Below are 19201 nucleotides of genomic sequence, written 5' to 3' on the forward strand. Positions count from 1 at the left end.
AAAGTACTGCGTAGCAACTCCACCCGAAAGGAGGAGCTATCGTAGAAAACGTAGTAAAAGGTGAAGGACCTCTAGAGAGAGAGAGAGAGAGACCATAGTCAAACTGTACTCTCGCGATCCTACGCTGAACCCCACCTTCCCCGTAGGAAAGAGGAGTAGCGGAGAACAGCGATGACGACTCCCCACAGTGCCCGTGGAAGGAAGCGACCGAAGGACCAAGGAAGAGATCGCGGCCCATGAAAATACATCGTAGTGGCCTGACTGCCGGCGGCCACACTGTGATATCGTATACACACGCACACAGCACGAACACTGAAAAGGAAACTTACTGATTTCTATACTCAAATATATACATAAACATAAAAATATGTTTACATATATATGAGTAAAGAAAGTAAGTAATTAAGTAAAGACAAAACAATAAATGGCTGCCATGCGAGGACGGAAACAGAGACATTAGTTCATCGTCCGAGCCATAAGCGAAGTGAATCAGTTCACCAATGTGTGAGGGGGGGAAGGGTAGCTAGCTACCCTTCCCCTACCCCTGCTAACTAGCGCAGGGTAGTTAACCCTCGTTAAAAATCTAATGGCTCGCCATTTCAGCTACGCCGAAAATAATACCCTATGTAAATAGCGTGGTTTGTATGTCGGTTACGGAACAAATAAGGAGTCCCTGCACCTCGCTAGAACCTTGCTACGCAAGGACTGCGGCCTACGCAAGCAGTGTCTGAAGGTATAATGAAGTGTGACTCGTCCTAGGAAGTTGACCTGAGGTTCTTTAGATGGAAACTTTAGGCTAGGACTCTCCCAATACCACCTCGTCAGGGTATGGGGACGTGACAGTATTAGCTTAATACTAGGAACACAAGGAAACATGGTTTAACCGCAGTGGTTTGAGGTCAGCTATGCAGAGAACCCAGGATGCTACTTTCCCCAAGAGACGGGAAGATGAAGAAAAGAATAAGGGCCAGACATACCTTTTCATTCCTGCAGACTGAAACCGGGTAACAATGCCCTCAACCTTCTACTTGTCCAATAAGGAGCTTGAGGTTTTAAACCAGCTGTTGTGCAGCCACCACAGGGTCGATAGAGAACGTATCGAGCCTCCTGTGGGTCACAACTTGCAGGTAGTGGGCTGTGAAGGTCGTCTGACGCTACCACACCCCAGCTTGAAGAACCTGCGTCACTGAGAAATTCTTTTTGAGGGTCAGAGACGTAGCTACGCCCGACATCATGTGCTCTAGGGCGACGTGACGGAGGAGGGTCTGGATTCAAGGACATATGAATCACCCTGCGAATCCATGCCGAGATGGTGTTCTTGGTGACCCTCCTCTTAGTCCTCCCTGTGCAGCCACCACAGGGTCGATAGAGAACGTATCGAGCCTCCTGTGGGTCACGACTTGCAGGTAGTGGGCTGTGAAGGTCGTCAGACGCTACCACACCCGAGCTTGAAGAACCTGCGTCACTGAGAAATTCTTTTTGAAGGCCAGAGATGTAGCTACGCCCCTGACATCATGTGCTCTAGGACGACGTGACGGAGGACGGTCTGGATTCAGGGACAGATGAATCACCCTGCGAATCCATGCCGAGATGGTGTTCTTGGTGACCCTCCTCTTAGTCCTCCCTGTGCTAACAAATAACGCTGGCACCTGAGGACGGACTGCAGCCGTTCTTTTGAGATAGAGTCTCAAACTCCTTACTGGGCATAGTAGGAGATGGTCTGGGTCATCTGTTACAGAACGGAGACTCGAAATGTGGAAGGGGTTAGACCGAGGATCCGCTACTCTCGGATTCTGAGTCTTAGCAATAAACTCAGGGACGAATCTGAACATTACCTCCCCCCATCCCCTTGAATGGGCAATGTCATACAAGAGAGACCATGAAGTTCACTAACACACTTGGCCGAAGCCAAAGCTAGTAGGAACACCGTCTTCCAAGTCAGGTGGCGGTCTGAAGCCTGGCGTAATGGTTCATAGGGAGGTCTCTTAAGAGACCTGAGAACTCGAACCACGTTCCATGGAGGAGGTCTCACTTCCAACTGAGGGCAGGTAAGTTCATAACTTTGTATGAGCAGGGAAAGTTCCAGCGAAGAAAAAGTGTCCATTCCTATGACCCTGAAGGCTAGACTTAAGGCTGAGCGATAGCCTTTCACCGCCGAGACTGAAGGGCGCATTTCTTCCCGCAAATACATGAGGAACTCTGCTATTGTTGGAATAGTGGCATCGAGTGGAGAGATACCCCTTCCACGACACCAACCACAAAAGACTTTCCACTTTGCCTGGTAGACCCCTGAGGATGACTTTCGCAGATGTCCAGACATCCTGATCGCTTTGTGGAAGATTTGGCTGTCTAGTAGATCGTGTCGTGGAGGGAGTTCTCTTGGTAGTTCCGTTAGGAGTTGCAGAAGGTCCGGAAACTATTCCGCGTGATGCCATAGCGGAGCTATGAGGATCATTGACCGATATTCTGGTCTTGTTGAGCACCCTCCTCATCAGACAGAACGGGGGAAAGGCGTAAACATCGATGTTGTCCCACCATTGTTGGAAGGCATCTTGCCAGAGCGCCTTGGGATCCGGGACTGGGGAGCAGTACAGCGTAAGCTTGAAGTTCAGAGCTGTAGCGAACAGATCCAACGTTGGGGAACCCCACAAAGTCAGGACTTTGTTGGCTACTAGATGCACTATCTGAGAAGCTCTGCTCAGATTGTCGGCGAGCACATTCCTCTTGCCAGGAATAAAACGTGCCGATAGTGGAATTGAGTGGACTTCGGTCCATCTCAGTCTCTCTACTGCAAGAGGGGATAGCTGCTTTGTTTGTTGATGTAAGCCACTACTGTGGTGTTGTTGCTCATCACCACCACAGAGTGACCCGCCAGGTATTGTTGGAACTGTTGAAGGGACAAAAAAGATGGCCTTCATCTCTAGAAGATTTATATGGAGGCACTTTTCTGATTCTGACCACAGGCCTGAGGTCGTGTGGTGCAGTACGTGGGCCCCCCACCCTTTCTTTGAGGCGTCTGAAAACAGCATCAAATCCGGGGGAGGACGAGAAGATCCACTCCTCTTCATAGGTTCTCGTCTGTCACCCACCACTGGAGGTCCGTCTGTTCCGCAGGTCCCATAGGGATTAGGACGTCCGAGGAATTGTAGCCCTGATTCCACCGGGACTTGAGTCGCCACTGGAGGGATCTCATCCTGAGGCGACCGTTGGTTACTAGACGAGCCAAAGATGAGAGGTGACCGAGGAGAAGTAACCACGATTGGGCTGGAAGTTCTTCTCGTCTGAGAAAAGGGCTTGCAGCCTTCCTCAGCCTTGCTATCTTGTCGTCTGATGGGAAGGCTTTGTGGAGATTGGTGTCTATAATCATGCCTAGGTATACCAGTCTTTTGAGTGGGAAGCAGAGAGGACTTCTCGAGATTTACCATGATCCCCAGATCCTGGCAAAGTCCCATTAGTTTGTCTCGGTGTTGAAGAAGGGATGACACCAAGTCTGCTAGGATCAGCCAGTCGTCCAGATAATGGAGGAGATGGATGCCGATCCTGTGTGCCCACGAAGATATTAGGGTGAACACTCTGGTGAAAACCCGTGGTGCTGTGGAGAGACCGAAACACAGCACCTTGAACTGGTACTAATTGTTGTCTAGGCTGAATCTTAGGTACTTCCTTGAAGACGGATGGACTGGGATCTGGAAGTACGCGTCCTTCAGATCCAGTGTACACATGAAGTCTTGCGGTCTCACTGCTAGTCTGACCGTGTCTGCGGTCTCCAGGCAGAACGGAGTTTGTTCGACAAACTTGTTCAGAGCAGAGAGATCGATGACTGGTCTCCAGCCTCCAGACGCCTTCTTTACAAGAAAGAGTCGACTGAAGAAGCCTTGGGACCCGTCGAGGACCTCTTGGAGAGCGCCCTTCTTCAACAGGGTCTGGACTTCTGCCCGAAGGGCTTGCCCCTTTGCTGATCCCATGGCAAGGGAGCTCAATGATACTGGATTCGTCGTCAGGGGAGGTAGAGATGTAGTGAACGGGACGCGATATCCCTGACTGATTACGGAAATCGTCCAGGAATCGGCCCCGAGTTGCTGCCACCTGTATGCGCAACTTTGTAGGCATCCCCCCACTGGTGGACGTGCAGAGGGACTGCCAATCCTAGCGTTTGCGGCCTCGGCTGCTCCCTCTAGGATTTTTACCTCCCCTGGAGGACTTTTTGCCTCTCCTGTCCTTGACAGGAAAGGGCTTAGACACCACTGTCTTCGCTGCCGTTGTCGGTTTCGTGGTCTTGGTAGGACAGGACTGCTGGGGTGCTGGAGGCTTATAGGGCTTGGATGTCAAAGCCCTATGTAGGAGAGAGTCTTGGTGGGACTTCCTCCACCTCTCAGCAGCATGTTCCACATCTTTAGGCTCAAACAGATTCGTTCCTTCCAAGGAAGAATGCCTGAGCCTGTTTATCTCAGTTCTAGGGACCTTCTGATGGAACCTCTCAGCCACCGCATCCTGACGTTTCAGGATGGTGTTCGCCCACAAGTTCGAGACTTGGGCCAGAAACTCGATCGTGCGAGTGCCTGAGAGGAGGAACGTCTCCATAGCTTTCCTGGTACGTTCTTTGGACAAATCCTTAGATACCTAAGGTCCCTAACCAGATATCCAGCCACCAAGTGGCTTGCATAGCACACTTCGCAACCTTCTCCTGGTTAAGGATCTCAGTTGCCGAGAATGAGACCTGCCGGTTGGAGAGACTCTCAAGAGGGACTCCCCTGGTAAGCTCTTCCAAAGAATGGTGAAGAGGAAGAGCTAAACAAGGCTCCTCCAAGATCTCGAAGTACCTCCTCTGCTGTACGCGAGGAGGTGGGAGAAGTTTGTTGCCAGCACTGGAGCGGTTGGAGGAGGCTAACTCAGAGAGCTGGACTGCGATCTTGTCCCTGGTACTCTTAACCCCCTGAGACAAGGGCAGAGCCGCACTGGCCTTAGAAGGTTTTTGAGTTCCAAATACTCGGCCCAAGACCGTGTCTTTGCCCTCTCGAGGGGGAATCTCTGGGTAGGCAAACCCATTGAGAGTCCTCATAAGAGTCAGAACCTGCCAAAATGCATGTTCTGACTCTTGTAGTTCTCCTCCGGATGTCAGACTTGCAGCGAAGTCTCCTGTCCCCAAAGGCTCTTCTTGGGCAGAATCGCGGACGTTCTCCTAGTGACTAGCTGGCTCCGTCCTAAGTCTCGTCGAGGATTTTGGCACTGTCTTCGAGTCCTTCGACTCCTTCCTGGGATGGATGCAGGACTCTAACAAAGACGGAGGCAAGTTCTTCTCCACCCCTACTCGGGAACCTGCCTCGAGGGCTTACGAGTTCGTGGAGAAGTCACCGCGTCCAGAACTCCTCTTCAGAGGGGTAGACACAGCCAAGGATTTGTGGCCCAATTCAGAGAGAACAGGCTTGAAAGCCTGTATAACCGCTCTGATTAGTGCCCCGAACCATGGCTGTTAGCTGACAACTGCGCTGTCAGACCCTCCCTCTGGAGGGAGTGTCCCTGGGAAGAGTTCCATAGGGGGGTTCGCCTGAAAAGAAGAAGTGTTCCTAGACCTTTCTGGAAGCTTCCCCTCCACCACCGAGCGCGCTGTTCTGCGCTTGCGGGGAGGGGAATGTGGCGATGGCGACCTTGCCGTGCGTTGTCTTGCAGCCTCGCGCGCGGGAGGGTATTGGCGCTCGCGCTATGGGGAATACCCAAGGTCGCGCGCGGGGGACTGCTGATGCGCGTGCGTGCGCGCAGGCGTATAGAAGCACGCGCTGGAGACACAGGAGTGTGCGCAGGAGGCTGATTGTGCGCTCGCGTGGGCGCGCAGGATCAGGATGTTGGACCCATGGGTACGAGAGTTCGCGCGTCCAAGAAGATGTCGTAGGGCACGCGCGCGCAGGGGAGATATCCCTTGCGGGCGGGCGCGCAGTCGGAACCTGTGTGCGTGGGCGTTCATCTTGCAGGTGTGCATCAGGATGGCGGCACATAACTGATGGAGAGGATGGGCGTGGGTGCGCGCATATCCTCGTGGGCGCGAGCAGGTGAACGCGGGCGATTGCGCGCTGGCAAGGGATGGCACGCTGGAGACTGCAGGCGACGCGTTGGCGAGCGGTGGTGTGTAAACAAAGTCCTTGACTTCCCTACAGCTCTCAAATCCGAAGATAGTGGGCGCGCAGGAGAGATGGATGTACGTGGGCGCTGGCATGCGGGAGAGCGCTGACGCGCAGGTGGTTACTGGCGCGCAGGAAAGCGCTGGCACGCTATCTCAGGCAAAGCCTTGCGCACAGGAGACCGTTGGCGTGCATGACCATCATGGCGCGAAAGGGACGTATGCGCGCGATGGCGCGTACGCCCTTGTTGCCCCGTAATAGGGATCGGTGCCTGACTAACATGATAGTCAGGATTCGTTGGCGCATCAGATGCCAGGAACAGCGACGGCAGGTCAGCAGGTCTGTCGGGTGGAAGGTCGGCGTGCCCTTCGAAAGGATAACCTTCCACCGCAGGGGATCATGAACAATCCGCTGATATGCAAAGGCTCCGTATTATATTTACAATTTACATATCATTAACCTACCATGGCAATATTTTCAAAGTACTGTCCAGTCCACGCACTAGTCATGGGTAGCTCCTGCTTAGTTTACCAAATTCACGATAGTTAAAGCCGCGGTCGTCTTAGATTACAAAGCATTCGTTTTTACCATTTATGGTGTCCCATCCACACACATTCTTACCAAAAAGTTAAGTTGGTAGTTGGTTGGGACACATCCTGTAAATTTGCAATCAAGGCTAGAAAATGGTTCCAGCATTATACAAAGGCTCCAATCCAGCTATTTTTCTGTCTTTGCTTTGTTTTATTGTTGTGGTTTCAATATTTATGTTTGAAAACGCACATTTTAAAAGGGGAATAAACACAAGAACCCCAACTAACATAAGGTTCAACTAACTTAACCTAGGAGCTGAAGAACCCCAGGAAAGCTGACGAGGCTCCTCTGCGGCGGACCGCAACGACGATGATGAACTGAAGAGGCACCTCCTCACCGCTTTATAAGGTGAAGGAAGGCCTCTCCGGCGAAGAGGAAGGCGAGCCTTGCGACGGATGCGCCCTCTGGGGGCCGTAGGATCAGCAAGCTGACCTTCTGCAGTCCTCCGAAGAGGAGTCTCTGTAAGTGAACTCCCCCAAGGGAGAGAATCACCGGCAGGAGAGACTGTTGGACTTAGTTTCTCCCTCGTAGGTTGAGCAGGAACGGGAGAAACTAAGCCTTCAGCTACTGCAGGATGTGAAGAGGCAAGGGTATTAGGAGATACCGCATTGGATACCTCTGACACCCCAACGTCGACAATAGACAGAGGATCAACCTCTGCCAAAGTCGGCGATTGCTTGACAGTGGCACCCAATCAGATGATGTCAAGTAGAGCTTCCTTGGAGGGCGAACCGTCGAGCCCCAAGGAAGACCAAAGATGAAACAAATTAGTTAATGATATATCCACCCCCGGGGGGAGTGGTGGAGCTGCTTCGCTAGGGGAGGCAACGCCATCTCTCGAACCCCGAGTTTGGGAAACAGAACCACGGTCTACACTACCACTCGATGGTCTCTCGAAAGGGACCGATCAAGTGGGAGCTTTGGAGGAGGTTTGGGCAACAGAAGAAGAGTCCTTGGGATTTTCTCCTTTCAAAGAAAACTTTGAAGGAGAAATATCCCGCCTGGACTTCTTCTTATGTCGCCGAGAGAACCTCTCCCACTGGGAGGTAGACTACTCCCTACACTCACCACACTTATTACCACTACCACACCGTTGGCCTCTACAGTAAGGGCAAAGGGTGTGAGGGTCTGTCTCGACCGCCGACACGAAATGTTCCGCAGGGGCGGTCGGGTAATCCAGGACAGGTGCGCATAATCGCAGAGGCCAACTTCACACTCAAACCTGTCAAAAGTAAAAGCAAAAAAGCATTAATGGCTGACAAGAGCGAGGCAAGGATGAGAGAGGACACGCCTGTCTACCATCCGAGCCGAGAGAGCAAAGTGAGCTCAAGCACAGTTGTGTGAGGGGGGGTAGCATGCTACCCTCCCCTACCCCCGCTAACTAGCGATGGGGTAGTAAACCCTCGTTAAAATTCTAATGGCTCGTCATTTCAGCTACGCCGAAAGTCATGCAATAGACCAAGCTCACCCTAAGAGAGCTTTGGAAAGAACATTTCCACATTGTCAGATGCCTCAAAATGATTGATAAAGCCTAGGAAGGGGTCACCAAAAGAACCCTCAACTCTGCATTTGAAGAAACTGTGGCCTGAATGCTTTGCAGAACATGATTTTGAGGGGTTCGAACTGATGTAGGAGGAGGAAATCGATGATGAAATTAAAGCCTTGAGCAAGATAATGGGGTTGAAGGTGGACAAGGACATCAGCAATCTTCTGGCTGATCATAGCGAACAGCTGACAACCTAGGAGCCATTTCAGTTGCATTAGGAGCAGCAGCAAGAGGTAGGAAGACATTTCATCTGAAGAGGTGAGAGAGTGATAAAACTCTCACTTCAAGTGAAATATGGGAAATTCCTAAAATGTGGAAAACCCAGCAAAATCTTTAGAAACATCGCCCGGTTAAGGCTTCGGCAGGGCAAACGGCAAACCTATTTACGGACAATGCAACGTCTGATTTCCATATAGTTTATAAAAAAAAAAAAAAAAAAAAAAAAAAAAAGCAGTTGTTCCAGGTAAAAGTTAACCTTATCATCATCATCATCATCTCCTATATCTATTGACGCACAGGGCCTCAGTTAGATTTTGCCAGTCATCTCCATCTTGAGCTTTTAAATCAATATTTCTCCCATCGTCCTCTCCTACTTAACACTTCATAGTCCTCAGCCATGTACGTTTCTTAAGTTAACCTTAAGGGTGAAAAAAGGCAACGAAGTGTCAAAAACAAAAACTAAATTAAGTGATTCAGCTGGTGATAGTGAATGCCGTTCGTTCAAGAGAGAACTTTCGATATTTTACCTTCAGTTCTCCGGGAGGGAGATTCTCCCTCCAAGTAGAAAGCCGCTCCTCCTCCTCTCTCGTCCCCCGTATGCCAACCACGACACTCCTCAAAGTTAAAGTGCGAGTTAATTTGCTGATATTTCTATTCTTTAATGTTAATTACCAATTTGTACTCGCTTTTTACGTTAGGGGTTATAATTTCCTGTTTACATAACATTACAAACCTTTAAAAAAGATTTACAGCATACTGTACTATAGTATGAGTAACTTGTGCTTTTCTTTGATTTCTTATGAGAAAAATTATTTCAATTTATGTACATTTTGTTTTACAAACTTATTCCTGGAACGGATCATGCTCGTATACCAAGGTTCCACTGTATTTGAAAAAAATATTTCATGGGTGAATTTGCTTGTGACCAAATTTAAACATAAGGAATTTATTTGGCATGAAGAACGTGGAGAGGATATGAATACGTGTATCTGCTTACATGCAAGCAGTGTTAAAACAATGTATGTTCATTCAATATCATAATGTACAATCTCAATAGGCCTCCGAGCTTTTGATGCAAGGGGGTAAAGCTGCTTTCCATATAATTAAGGCAAACTAGATACAGTACAGTATATAACCTACTGTACAGCAGAGCGGCCAGCATAACTCTACACGCGCACCGTTTAAATTCCAAGATCTTTGATGAGTATGCACACGGCACCCTAAGTGGATTACTGTAAAGTATTTGGGGGGCTCACTGCCTTATGAGTAAGGACGATGTGGGCTTGGTTTGCAGCATAGTATGGACACTATGTCTACAAGTTATGGTGAACCGGTAACGATTTAAGGACTGGCCAAGGTGAGATTTAACCAAGTAATTTGGAAAACCTCACCAGATTCCTATTTCATATCAAAGCCTGTTAAAATAAAAGTTAGTACAGTAATATGTATTGTGTGGGCAAAGACATAAAACATTTTTCTAGTAGTTTAGGTAAGATAAGGTAAAGAAAGGAAGGCAAGAAGTGAAGTTAGGACGTTTTACTTAACCTCCTTCAAACGCTCCAAAGCCTCTAGCCCAAGTTAAGAGGTAGCGTCAGTCTGGCCTATTCTGGTAAAATTGTGAATTAATGCAATAATCCTTACTGGTACAAGGTTTATATTATGGTGCTTTGAATGTTCTTAATGAAAATAACTAACAAACCAATAGTAAGGATAAATTGACTACCATAACTAATAAACTACTGTATGGATTTACGATAGTTATCGCCATCAATGACGTTTGAAATGCCTTAAAATACAGTACACGCTATTTCATAGATATTGTACAAATTTGTTGAAACTTGGTAGGTCTTGGGAGTGGTTGGGTCGACTACCATAAATAAACAATTAACTTCCTCCAAGTATAATTATAAAAAATTTTCAAACCACAAGGGCAATTGCAGAACAACAGACCGGCCCTTTAAACACACAAAAAATGAGTATTTACCCTTCCGCAGGATCCTTTGTATCCCTGTCTGTCGTACATTAAACGCCATCTACTTAAGCAAGCATAATTACAGTTATGTTAGTCCTCCATTTAACTCTATTACTTCACTTCTTCATCACTAAGCCTAACCTCAAATTACCCAATCATATTTGACATACTGTACATTCTATTAAAGTTTTTTTATTGGGATTTCATGAAATACGTTAAAAAATGCACTATGGCAGCTCCCTTCAAATGTAAAATCCAACAGTTGTGAGAGTTGTTCAACACTTAGCCTTATTTTACGTAATTAATTTTTTCCAATTTTAATGTTACCATGGTGTTCTTCCAAGAGAAACTAAGTATGGTAAGCCTTGCAGTTTACGTTCGGATCAACAATACTGGCACTATCACGCCAAAGTTTGTAAGAATAAACCTAAAACATTTGTAAGTGTAATTTGGGTCTTCCCACACTACAGGTCGTTCCAGTGATATTTCTACCCGTCACCCGAGAACATCAGACTCTGACTAATAAGGTAAGACAATATAGCATCCTAGGTTGGGGTGAATGTGGTTTGTTGGGAAAAATGTTAACTTTCTTATAACCTGTCAAATCAATCTTATTTATGGGGAAGTTGTTCATTTTGGTCTGAAACATAATTCGAAAATAGTCTTATTATTTACTAATGTTACCTTACCAGAAGTGAAGCCAGTTGGGATGCAAACATAGGGTTGAGACTTTGCCTTGGATATGCTAAGAATATGGCAGTCTAAGGGGAATAATCAGCTTCTAGGTTAAGTTAGTTGAACCTTAAGTTAGGTGGGGGGTTCTTCAGCTACTAGGTTAAGTTAGGTGAACCTTATGTTAGTTGGGGTTCTTGTGTTTATTCCCCTTTTAAAATGTGCGTTTTCAAACATAAATATTGAAACCACAACAATAAAACAAAGCAAAGAATGAAAAATAGCTGGATTGGAGCCTTTGTATAATGCTGGAACCATTTTCTAGCCTTGATTACAAATTTACAGGATGTGTCCCAACCAACTACAAACTTAACTAGAAGGTAAGCATGTATGTGGATGGGACAGCATAAATGGTAAAAACGAATGCTTTATAATCTAAGACGACAGAGGCTTTAACTATCGTGAATTTGGTAAACTAAGCAGGAGCTACCCATGACTGGTGCGTGGACTGGACAGCACTTTGAAAATATTGCCGTGGTAAAGGTTAATGATATGTAAATTGTAAATATAATACGGAGCCTTTGCATATCAACGGCCAGTTCCTCCTTCAGAATGCATAAAGATGGACACCAACTAACCTAAACTCTCCCCCAGAAACCTAACCTACAAGCCGTGACCTTACCTACTCGCCAAACGGTCCCATGCGACGCCCCTTATGCTGGCGTATTCTTTGTCTGCCATCATCATACGTACAGGTGGCAGCAATCGTATGTACACCACTATAATCCATATGTAAATTGTGAATGTAATTCAAATGATATATTAGACCAATATAAAGGATGATTTCCACCAGAAAAATATCAATTTGACACATAATAAGAAAGATATTGCCTATACCATTAAACTAAACTAATTACAATGGCTTATAGGTTAAGTTAGATGGTATTCTATATACCTTAGAGGTCCAGTCCGTCATTCTACAAAGGCTCCATAATGGCTATTCTTATTTGGCCTTAGCCGGGCCCGAGATAAATTAGATTACGTGGCCATGACCTGCAGTGCATTAAATTGTGTTAGGCTACGTCTGAGCCTGACCTAAGCTGAGTTAGGCTAAATATAAGCCTGACATACGGTAAATTTGGCCAAGTCTAAGCCCTGAGTTGCGCTAAGTCTAAGCCCGACTTGCGGTGAGTTACGCTAAGTCTGAACCTGAAAACGAAGTTTCTTTTAAAGTTTCAGCACACACTTGAGACTTACCTCGGCCACTACCGGATCACTGTCGTCAGTTTTCATATTTAAATAATTTAAGCACAATTTACTAAATTAATAAGAATCCAGAAGCACAAGATAAGGCTTCACGTCAGTTCAGTCTCTTCGGGCACATTGGTTTGTTTATATCGCCAAGAGTACGACACCAGCAAACATTCATAGCAGATTGAATTTTTTTTTTTACTTCGCAAATTGTTTTTTAAAAACATTTAAATTCTTTTATATTTTGTAACTAAAATTACTGATAGTTTTAGTTTTATTCACTTAATTTCTTAATCTTCTATTTACCTGTCTTTTATTTCCTGTGAAACCTATGATTTTATACAAATATCTCGGCGGAAGGAAAAACTAATTTTTTTCGCTCGCCGTATTTTCTGAGTATTTTTGAGCCATAAAAATAAAAATAAAATATATATTTTATTTTTATTTTTATGGCTCAAAAATTCATTAGATTTTATTTATTTTCCTCTATTTTTTTTAATTATCCTTAAAAAGTCCTGTGGAAATGTACTAGTATGATGCTAGCAAATATTCTGATCGAAATCAAAACCAAATGTTTTCTTCATCGTTTTTATGTGGTACTGAAGAATTTAGTGGCTGAAATATTCCATACCAAATATAATTTTCATTTACTTTTTACTTTCAAATTTCGAATAGGCTATTTAACCGGTCCCGGTAAAATAGACAAACCTACTTTGAAGCTTATTTTGCCGGTCTCAAACAAATATGAATATTTTATAGTTTTAAAGGTTCCTGTCAATGTTGTAGGCAAATGTATAAAAAAAGTATTAAGCAAGAAATGATCTAACAAGTTAATAGCAAATATATTGAATAGTAGTTGTTGAGCAAATGTATAAAAAACGAAAATTAGTTGATGAACAGTTCTATCTTACAAATTTGAAAAGGCTCTTATCTAAAAGGAAATGCAGTACCAGCAATACCTAACACCGCATGCTTTCAAGTATGTGGATAAGTACTCGCACAGCATGTAACCATCCAAGATGATGCTGGAATCTTTACTGCCGAATCATCCGAGGGAGTCATCAGTATTACATTCACATCCTGTCAGTGTACATTCCACCTATCTATGTCCCTGCCATGTCGTCACATATTTGCACTCAGATCCAGTCAGTCAGTTCAACTTTTTGCCACTGAACTAGTTGCTAAACGTTGGACTATGAAGAACTACAAAACAGGTCACCGGGTATTCCAGCCCATAGCTGACAGTATTCCTGAACCTCCAAGCATCAGTTTCACTCGCAAAAGACGTCACCAGACTGTGAATGATAGATATGAGAAGGGTCTTCTACTTGGGCAGAAACTAGCCTCCCTAGCTTCTGAGTATAGCCAAGACTATGAGCAAAGATTGTGTGTGCTAGAGGATTTAGCAAAGATGTGGGATGTAGGTGTGGAGGAAAGTTGGATAATTCAACTACACAATAAAATAAAAAGAATTAATGTTACTCGGATAAGATGGAGTATAACATTTCCATTAGGCAACTAGTAAAAGGGGGTGAGGCAAATCAACCAGTGTCTCTTTCACATACCTCACAATGCTGAGAAGATCAATCGAATAATTTTCACATGTCATAATGGGAGTAAATATATCCGCAATTATCCTTCAGGAAAAAACCCAGTTAAGTAATCGCTCCTGAAACAACAAGACATACCACAAAGCATCATGCAAATCAAACTTATATAAATTTGGCATATATTACATATTGACAAAATAGAAAGAAATCCCACCCATTACAGTCCTCAAAGGGAAAATCAAAGCAATACATAACAGAGTAATAAAATGGAGAATTAATTGTAGGTTACTTTGAAAATGAAAGGTTGATTAGCTTGATACTATAAATATATACTTAATTCACATATTAGTCTTATATAAGAACTGCAATGGGTCAGCAAATGAAAATATTGATGGTAACCTACCGTGGCCCCCCTTAGGGCCGATAATGGTCGCACGGGTATTAGTCTAACAACCACACTCCTAGGTCTAACCTATTAGACTACTAACATGAACTATGCATTACTAAGACATAGAATGTGGGTTAGTTTAACCTAACACAAGATCAAACGGTCATACATGATATTGAATGCTCGGCAACAATACCGCACCATATAGCGTAAAACACACCACTGTGAAATAAATAAATGGCCTCTAGAGCATGTAAGCCATCACAACTAGAGGTATGTAACTATCCTCAGATGAGGACACTATGCTTGCTATCAACTGGAATAGATGACTATATCAAACATGCCCCTCACATATACTCATCTATCCCCTAACGATAATATAATAAACTCTGAGTGTATTCACTGCTAAAAACCCGGCGACAACAGGTGCCAAATAAGTCGAGATGTTCTCTCGGGCATGTTTGTAATAAGACGACAAATTTGTCGGGCTTTCTCCTATACCTTAACCCTTAAGCCAATGTTCGTATTTTCTGCCATACCTTAACCCTTAAGCCAATGTTCGTATGTTTAATACAATTATGAAATAAATACTTGGACGTAAGGTAGTTAACAGGGGGGGGGGCATTTCTAGATGGAAAAGATAATTAATAACAATATAATGATACAATAACTGGATTATTAATATCTTCAATAACCAGTTATTCTCTATACAATTAATGTTGAAGTCGAATCAGAACTCCGAAGTCCGAACACAACTTCCAACAAAAGAACATGTTTTCAAGGAAAACTTGATAATTTTAATGAAATAAGAACATCCTTATATTGTTACAATAATAACAAACTCCAATAATGAAATAAATCTATATTTCAAATACTAAATATACTGGAAATCAAGAACAAGAAATAAAATAATGGAGACCTTTCATGTGACGTCATCAGACGACTACTAACAGAAGAACTGATTCTGTTGAGTCGAACATTCAACACACACTCCCAACAAGCAAAATAAATTCAAAACTTTAAATTTGATCATTATCAATAAGATATTGACGGAGCTTGGCAGCTTTTAAAGCTGCTTTCCTTAAAGGACGCACTTCACTCACACTATCTCCATGAATCTGTTTGGTTTCACCACTAACGTTAGGTTGTGATTCTTCACCCTGCACTATTGTGGAGTTTATAAGTGGTGAGTGGATTTCCAAAGGAACCAATTTGTCTATGGTACGCTTACTTATAGATCCATTGTACAGAACATCCACTACTCTTATGATGTTTTCTTTATCTGGATACAATTTAACAATACGACCTAAAGGCCACTCATGTTGCGGACCTGGCCGTTCAACAATAACTACGTCCCCTACAAGTGGAGCTTTATCCTGACATGCTTGTGAGCCACCGTAATGTTTCTCACGTAATGCAGTTAAGTATTCATTTCTCCACATATTTTCAAAGTTGTTAAGAATAACAGACACTTGGCTGTAACGTTTATTGAATTCACTATGATCCAAAAAGTTTGGATCTTCTTGACTATCTAGCTCTACTGATGGCATAGGATTTATGATCCTACCACACCATAAATGAATTGGGGCAAGAGGTTCGATGGGAGTTTCTGCATCTATGTAAGTTAAGGGACGATTATTCAATTTACACTCAATTTCCTTCAACACAGTTTCTAATTCATCTGCATTAACTCTTTTCTTGAACAGCACCTTTTTTAGACAGGACTTGGTTAGTCCAATGAGGCGTTCATAGAATCCCCCCTGCCAAGGAGCACGGGGTGCAATGAACCTCCATTGTATATTATTAACAGCCATATATTCCTTTACATCTCTTTGCATCAACAATTGATCAAAAAATTTGGCACTGGCCAAGAAATTACTACCATTGTCAGAAATCACAGTGACAGGGGCAGAATAGATAGCACAAAATCGTCTAAAAATATTAATGAACGTTAATGCACTCATGTTACATGCTAACTCTAAATGAACTAGTCTTGATGCAGTACATGTAAAAAGTACTATATAATATTTATGAGGTTTACCATCTTCAGTTTTGGTTATGGTAATGGGACCTGAAAAATCAATGCCAGTATGAAAAAATGGCCGCGTAAATTGAACTCTTACAGCTGGAAGTGGAGGAGGACCAGGGTAATCAAATCTCCTACCTTCAATTCTCTTACAATTTACACAATGTCTTAAGAACTTCTTAATGGTTGATATCACCTTTGGTATCCAATATTGTCTGCGAAGATAGGACAAAGTTTCTTTAACTCCACCATGCAGACATTTTTCATGAGCAAAATCAATTAAGAGATTAGCTAAATGACTCTTGGGAAGTATTAAGATAGGAAATTTGGTACTCTGGTCTAAATTAGAATGATGTAGTCTACAACGACTATGAATAAGACCAGTAGACTCATCATAGTAAAGACCTATATCTTTAATAAATTGCAGTTTATCCTGCTCAAGACCGTTCAATTCCTTCCTAAGGAAGGCACAAATTCTGGGATAATGTGTATCTTGAACATATCTGATCCAATACACAAGAGGATCGACTAATCTAATACCAGATTTAACACACATAATGAAATCATAAACAATTCTAGTAACATTCAACAACTTCCTAAGCGATGAGTAGTTACTATAATCAAAAATAGGTTCTGGAATAGGCACTTCAGGAACAATCTCTGAAACAATTTCACAAATCATTACTAAAAATCTCTGTTCAGGCCATTTTTTAGGACAGGATAACCATGAAGGTCCATGGGTCCATAGACGAGACTTACGAAACTGAGCAATACTAATACCCCTTGTTAGGAGATCTGCAGGGTTCTCTTTGGTGGATACATATAAAAACTTGAAAGAGGATCCTATTTCCTTTATTTGAGCTACTCTATTTTGAACGTAGGTAATTTTACATTTATTATTTTTAAGCCATTGGAGAGCAACTTCTGAGTCTGACCAAATTATGACTTCTTCAATAAAGAAATGATAAAAAAGGTCTCTGATACAGCATGCAAATTGAGTACCTAGCTGTAATGCCGTTATTTCTAACTGAGGCATAGTACGAGTTTTCAGTAGGGTTACTCTGGCCTTGCTAGCTACAAAATTAGATTGATTGTTATTACTGAGATAAACTGCACCATAGGCAGTAGTACTGGCATCTACAAAAACATGAAGTCTATAAGAGTCTCCCATCCAACAGATACATCTAGGAAATTTGAAGGTTGGGAGCTCTAATAATTCACAAGCCAAAGTATTCCATCTGTCAAGAAATGAGGGTGGTAATTTTACATCCCAACCAATATTTTCTTTCCATGCTTCTTGAATTAATATCTTCCCTTTAATCAAAATAGGCACACACATACCCAAAGGGTCAAAACAAGAAGATACAAGAGACAGTAATTGTCTCTTCGTAACATACTGTAATGTTTCAAATTTACACAGATTTACAAATAATGAATCACTTGAAAGTTCCCAATTTAAACCTAATATTTTATCCACAAGTGGAAATTCCAATGACTCCTCTGTAACTCTGGCTTATATGATCCTTAAGTAATTTTGAATTAGTGTTCCATTGTCTCAGATTCATTCCAGCCTTACTCATTTCAACATTGGCCACATCATATAACTCCACTAACTGCTGTTCATTATCAGCATTGTGCTGAAAATTATCCACATAAAAACTAAATAATAGAACACCTGAATAGGGTGAATGTGATCTTTGAAAATGATACTGTAAGGTCATCTGCAATAAAAAAGGGCTGCAAGTAGCACCAAAGAGAACCGATCTAAACCTATATGTTTTTACTCTACTATTTTCGTCAAATGGATCTTCTAACCACAAAAATCTAGTAAAATCTCTGTGATGCTGTTGCAATCCAATCTGCAGAAAGGCCTTTTCAATATCTGCTATGCAGGCAAATTTATTCATTCTAAACCTGACTAACAAATCAAATAATTTTTCCGTTAATGACAGATCGGTCATGAGACAATCATTCAATGATGCAGAGGATTTACTCGGCTTTGCACTACAATTATACACCACTCTAAGGGGTGTAGTGGAGGAGTTCTTTCTGACTGCATGATGTGAAAGATAGTGGGTGTTGGGACTTGTTACAGGATTTTCAACCTCCTCAATAAAACCCAACTTTAATTGTTCCTTGATTATGTTATCATAACATTTCAAATGATCTGGTTGATGCTGGAACCTTTTTAGTTGATTATACATTTGACCTAATGCTACATTATAATTAGTTAGGAGAAAAGGATGATTATGCTTGAATAGTAATTCCACCCAGTATCTTCCATTTCTATGCAAAACAGTAGTTTCATATTTGGAAATAGTTTCTACATCACTTGGCGAAACTTGTGAAGGAATGATTCCAACTACATCAAGATCCCACAATTTATGCACAGGAAGAGTATCATCAACCACGGCAGAGCTTATTGTCCGAGGATCAACCAACAATGGAGCACTTTCTCCTAACTCGACACTCACTCTAGCAACAAGGGCACTATTTTAATGAATATGATCCGTACCAATATGTGGAATGAGGCCATAAATTAAATAGCCACCTGGAGATTCAAGTAAATCTACATTATTCACTTGTCTCATACCTGATAAATAATTTCCCAGGAAATCTGCACCTATAAGTATTTTTATATTGTCAATCCTATCTGATTTTATATCTCTATCTGCAAGATGATAACCTATCTTATCAAGATCTCTCATCGTGTCACAAAGGCCAGGAGTTATTATCGGTTCAGGCATATCCTTCACAACAATCAATGTTACTCTCTTTTTCCTATTTCCCAAAGAAACTACAGGGTTAACAATCTCATAATCCCTGGAATCACCCATACCATCAAAACTATTCAAAATCATATTTACAGTAGC

The 19201-nt window shown here is 43.0% G+C and overlaps 3 protein-coding genes and 1 pseudogene across 3 annotated transcripts in view; all 4 read right to left on the minus strand.

The window, feature by feature from the left end:
• Window positions 1–12525, minus strand: part of LOC137626436 (DNA-directed RNA polymerase III subunit RPC5-like) — a 153536-nt pseudogene extending 141011 nt beyond the window's left edge.
• A 2796-nt stretch (window positions 12526–15321) lies between these two features.
• LOC137626903 (uncharacterized) lies at window positions 15322–17667 on the minus strand. The gene has a single exon (XM_068357888.1). The coding sequence runs from the start codon at window positions 17665–17667 to the stop codon at window positions 15322–15324; it is 2346 nt and encodes a 781-aa protein (XP_068213989.1).
• Window positions 17668–17797: 130 nt separating this feature from the next.
• LOC137626904 (uncharacterized) lies at window positions 17798–18532 on the minus strand. Its single transcript, XM_068357890.1, has one exon. It carries the CDS (start codon window positions 18530–18532, stop codon window positions 17798–17800), a length of 735 nt encoding a protein of 244 aa, XP_068213991.1.
• Window positions 18533–18823: 291 nt separating this feature from the next.
• The window catches only part of LOC137626905 (uncharacterized), a 5424-nt gene continuing 5046 nt past the window's right edge, over window positions 18824–19201 (minus strand). The window contains exon 2 of the mRNA XM_068357891.1: window positions 18824–19201. This exon is cut by the window's right edge and continues 1494 nt beyond it. Coding sequence (XP_068213992.1) covers window positions 18824–19201 — 378 coding nt within the window.

This window comes from Palaemon carinicauda, chromosome 34 (genome assembly GCF_036898095.1).
Source record: "Palaemon carinicauda isolate YSFRI2023 chromosome 34, ASM3689809v2, whole genome shotgun sequence".
Taxonomy (NCBI): Eukaryota; Metazoa; Arthropoda; class Malacostraca; order Decapoda; family Palaemonidae; genus Palaemon; species Palaemon carinicauda.

Excerpts from the sequence above, each read along its gene's own strand:
- LOC137626903 (XM_068357888.1), bottom strand. The coding sequence starts at position 17,667 with ATGTGTGTGCCTATTTTGATTAAAGGGAAGATATTAATTCAAGAAGCA.
- LOC137626904 (XM_068357890.1), bottom strand. The coding sequence starts at position 18,532 with ATGTATAATCAACTAAAAAGGTTCCAGCATCAACCAGATCATTTGAAA.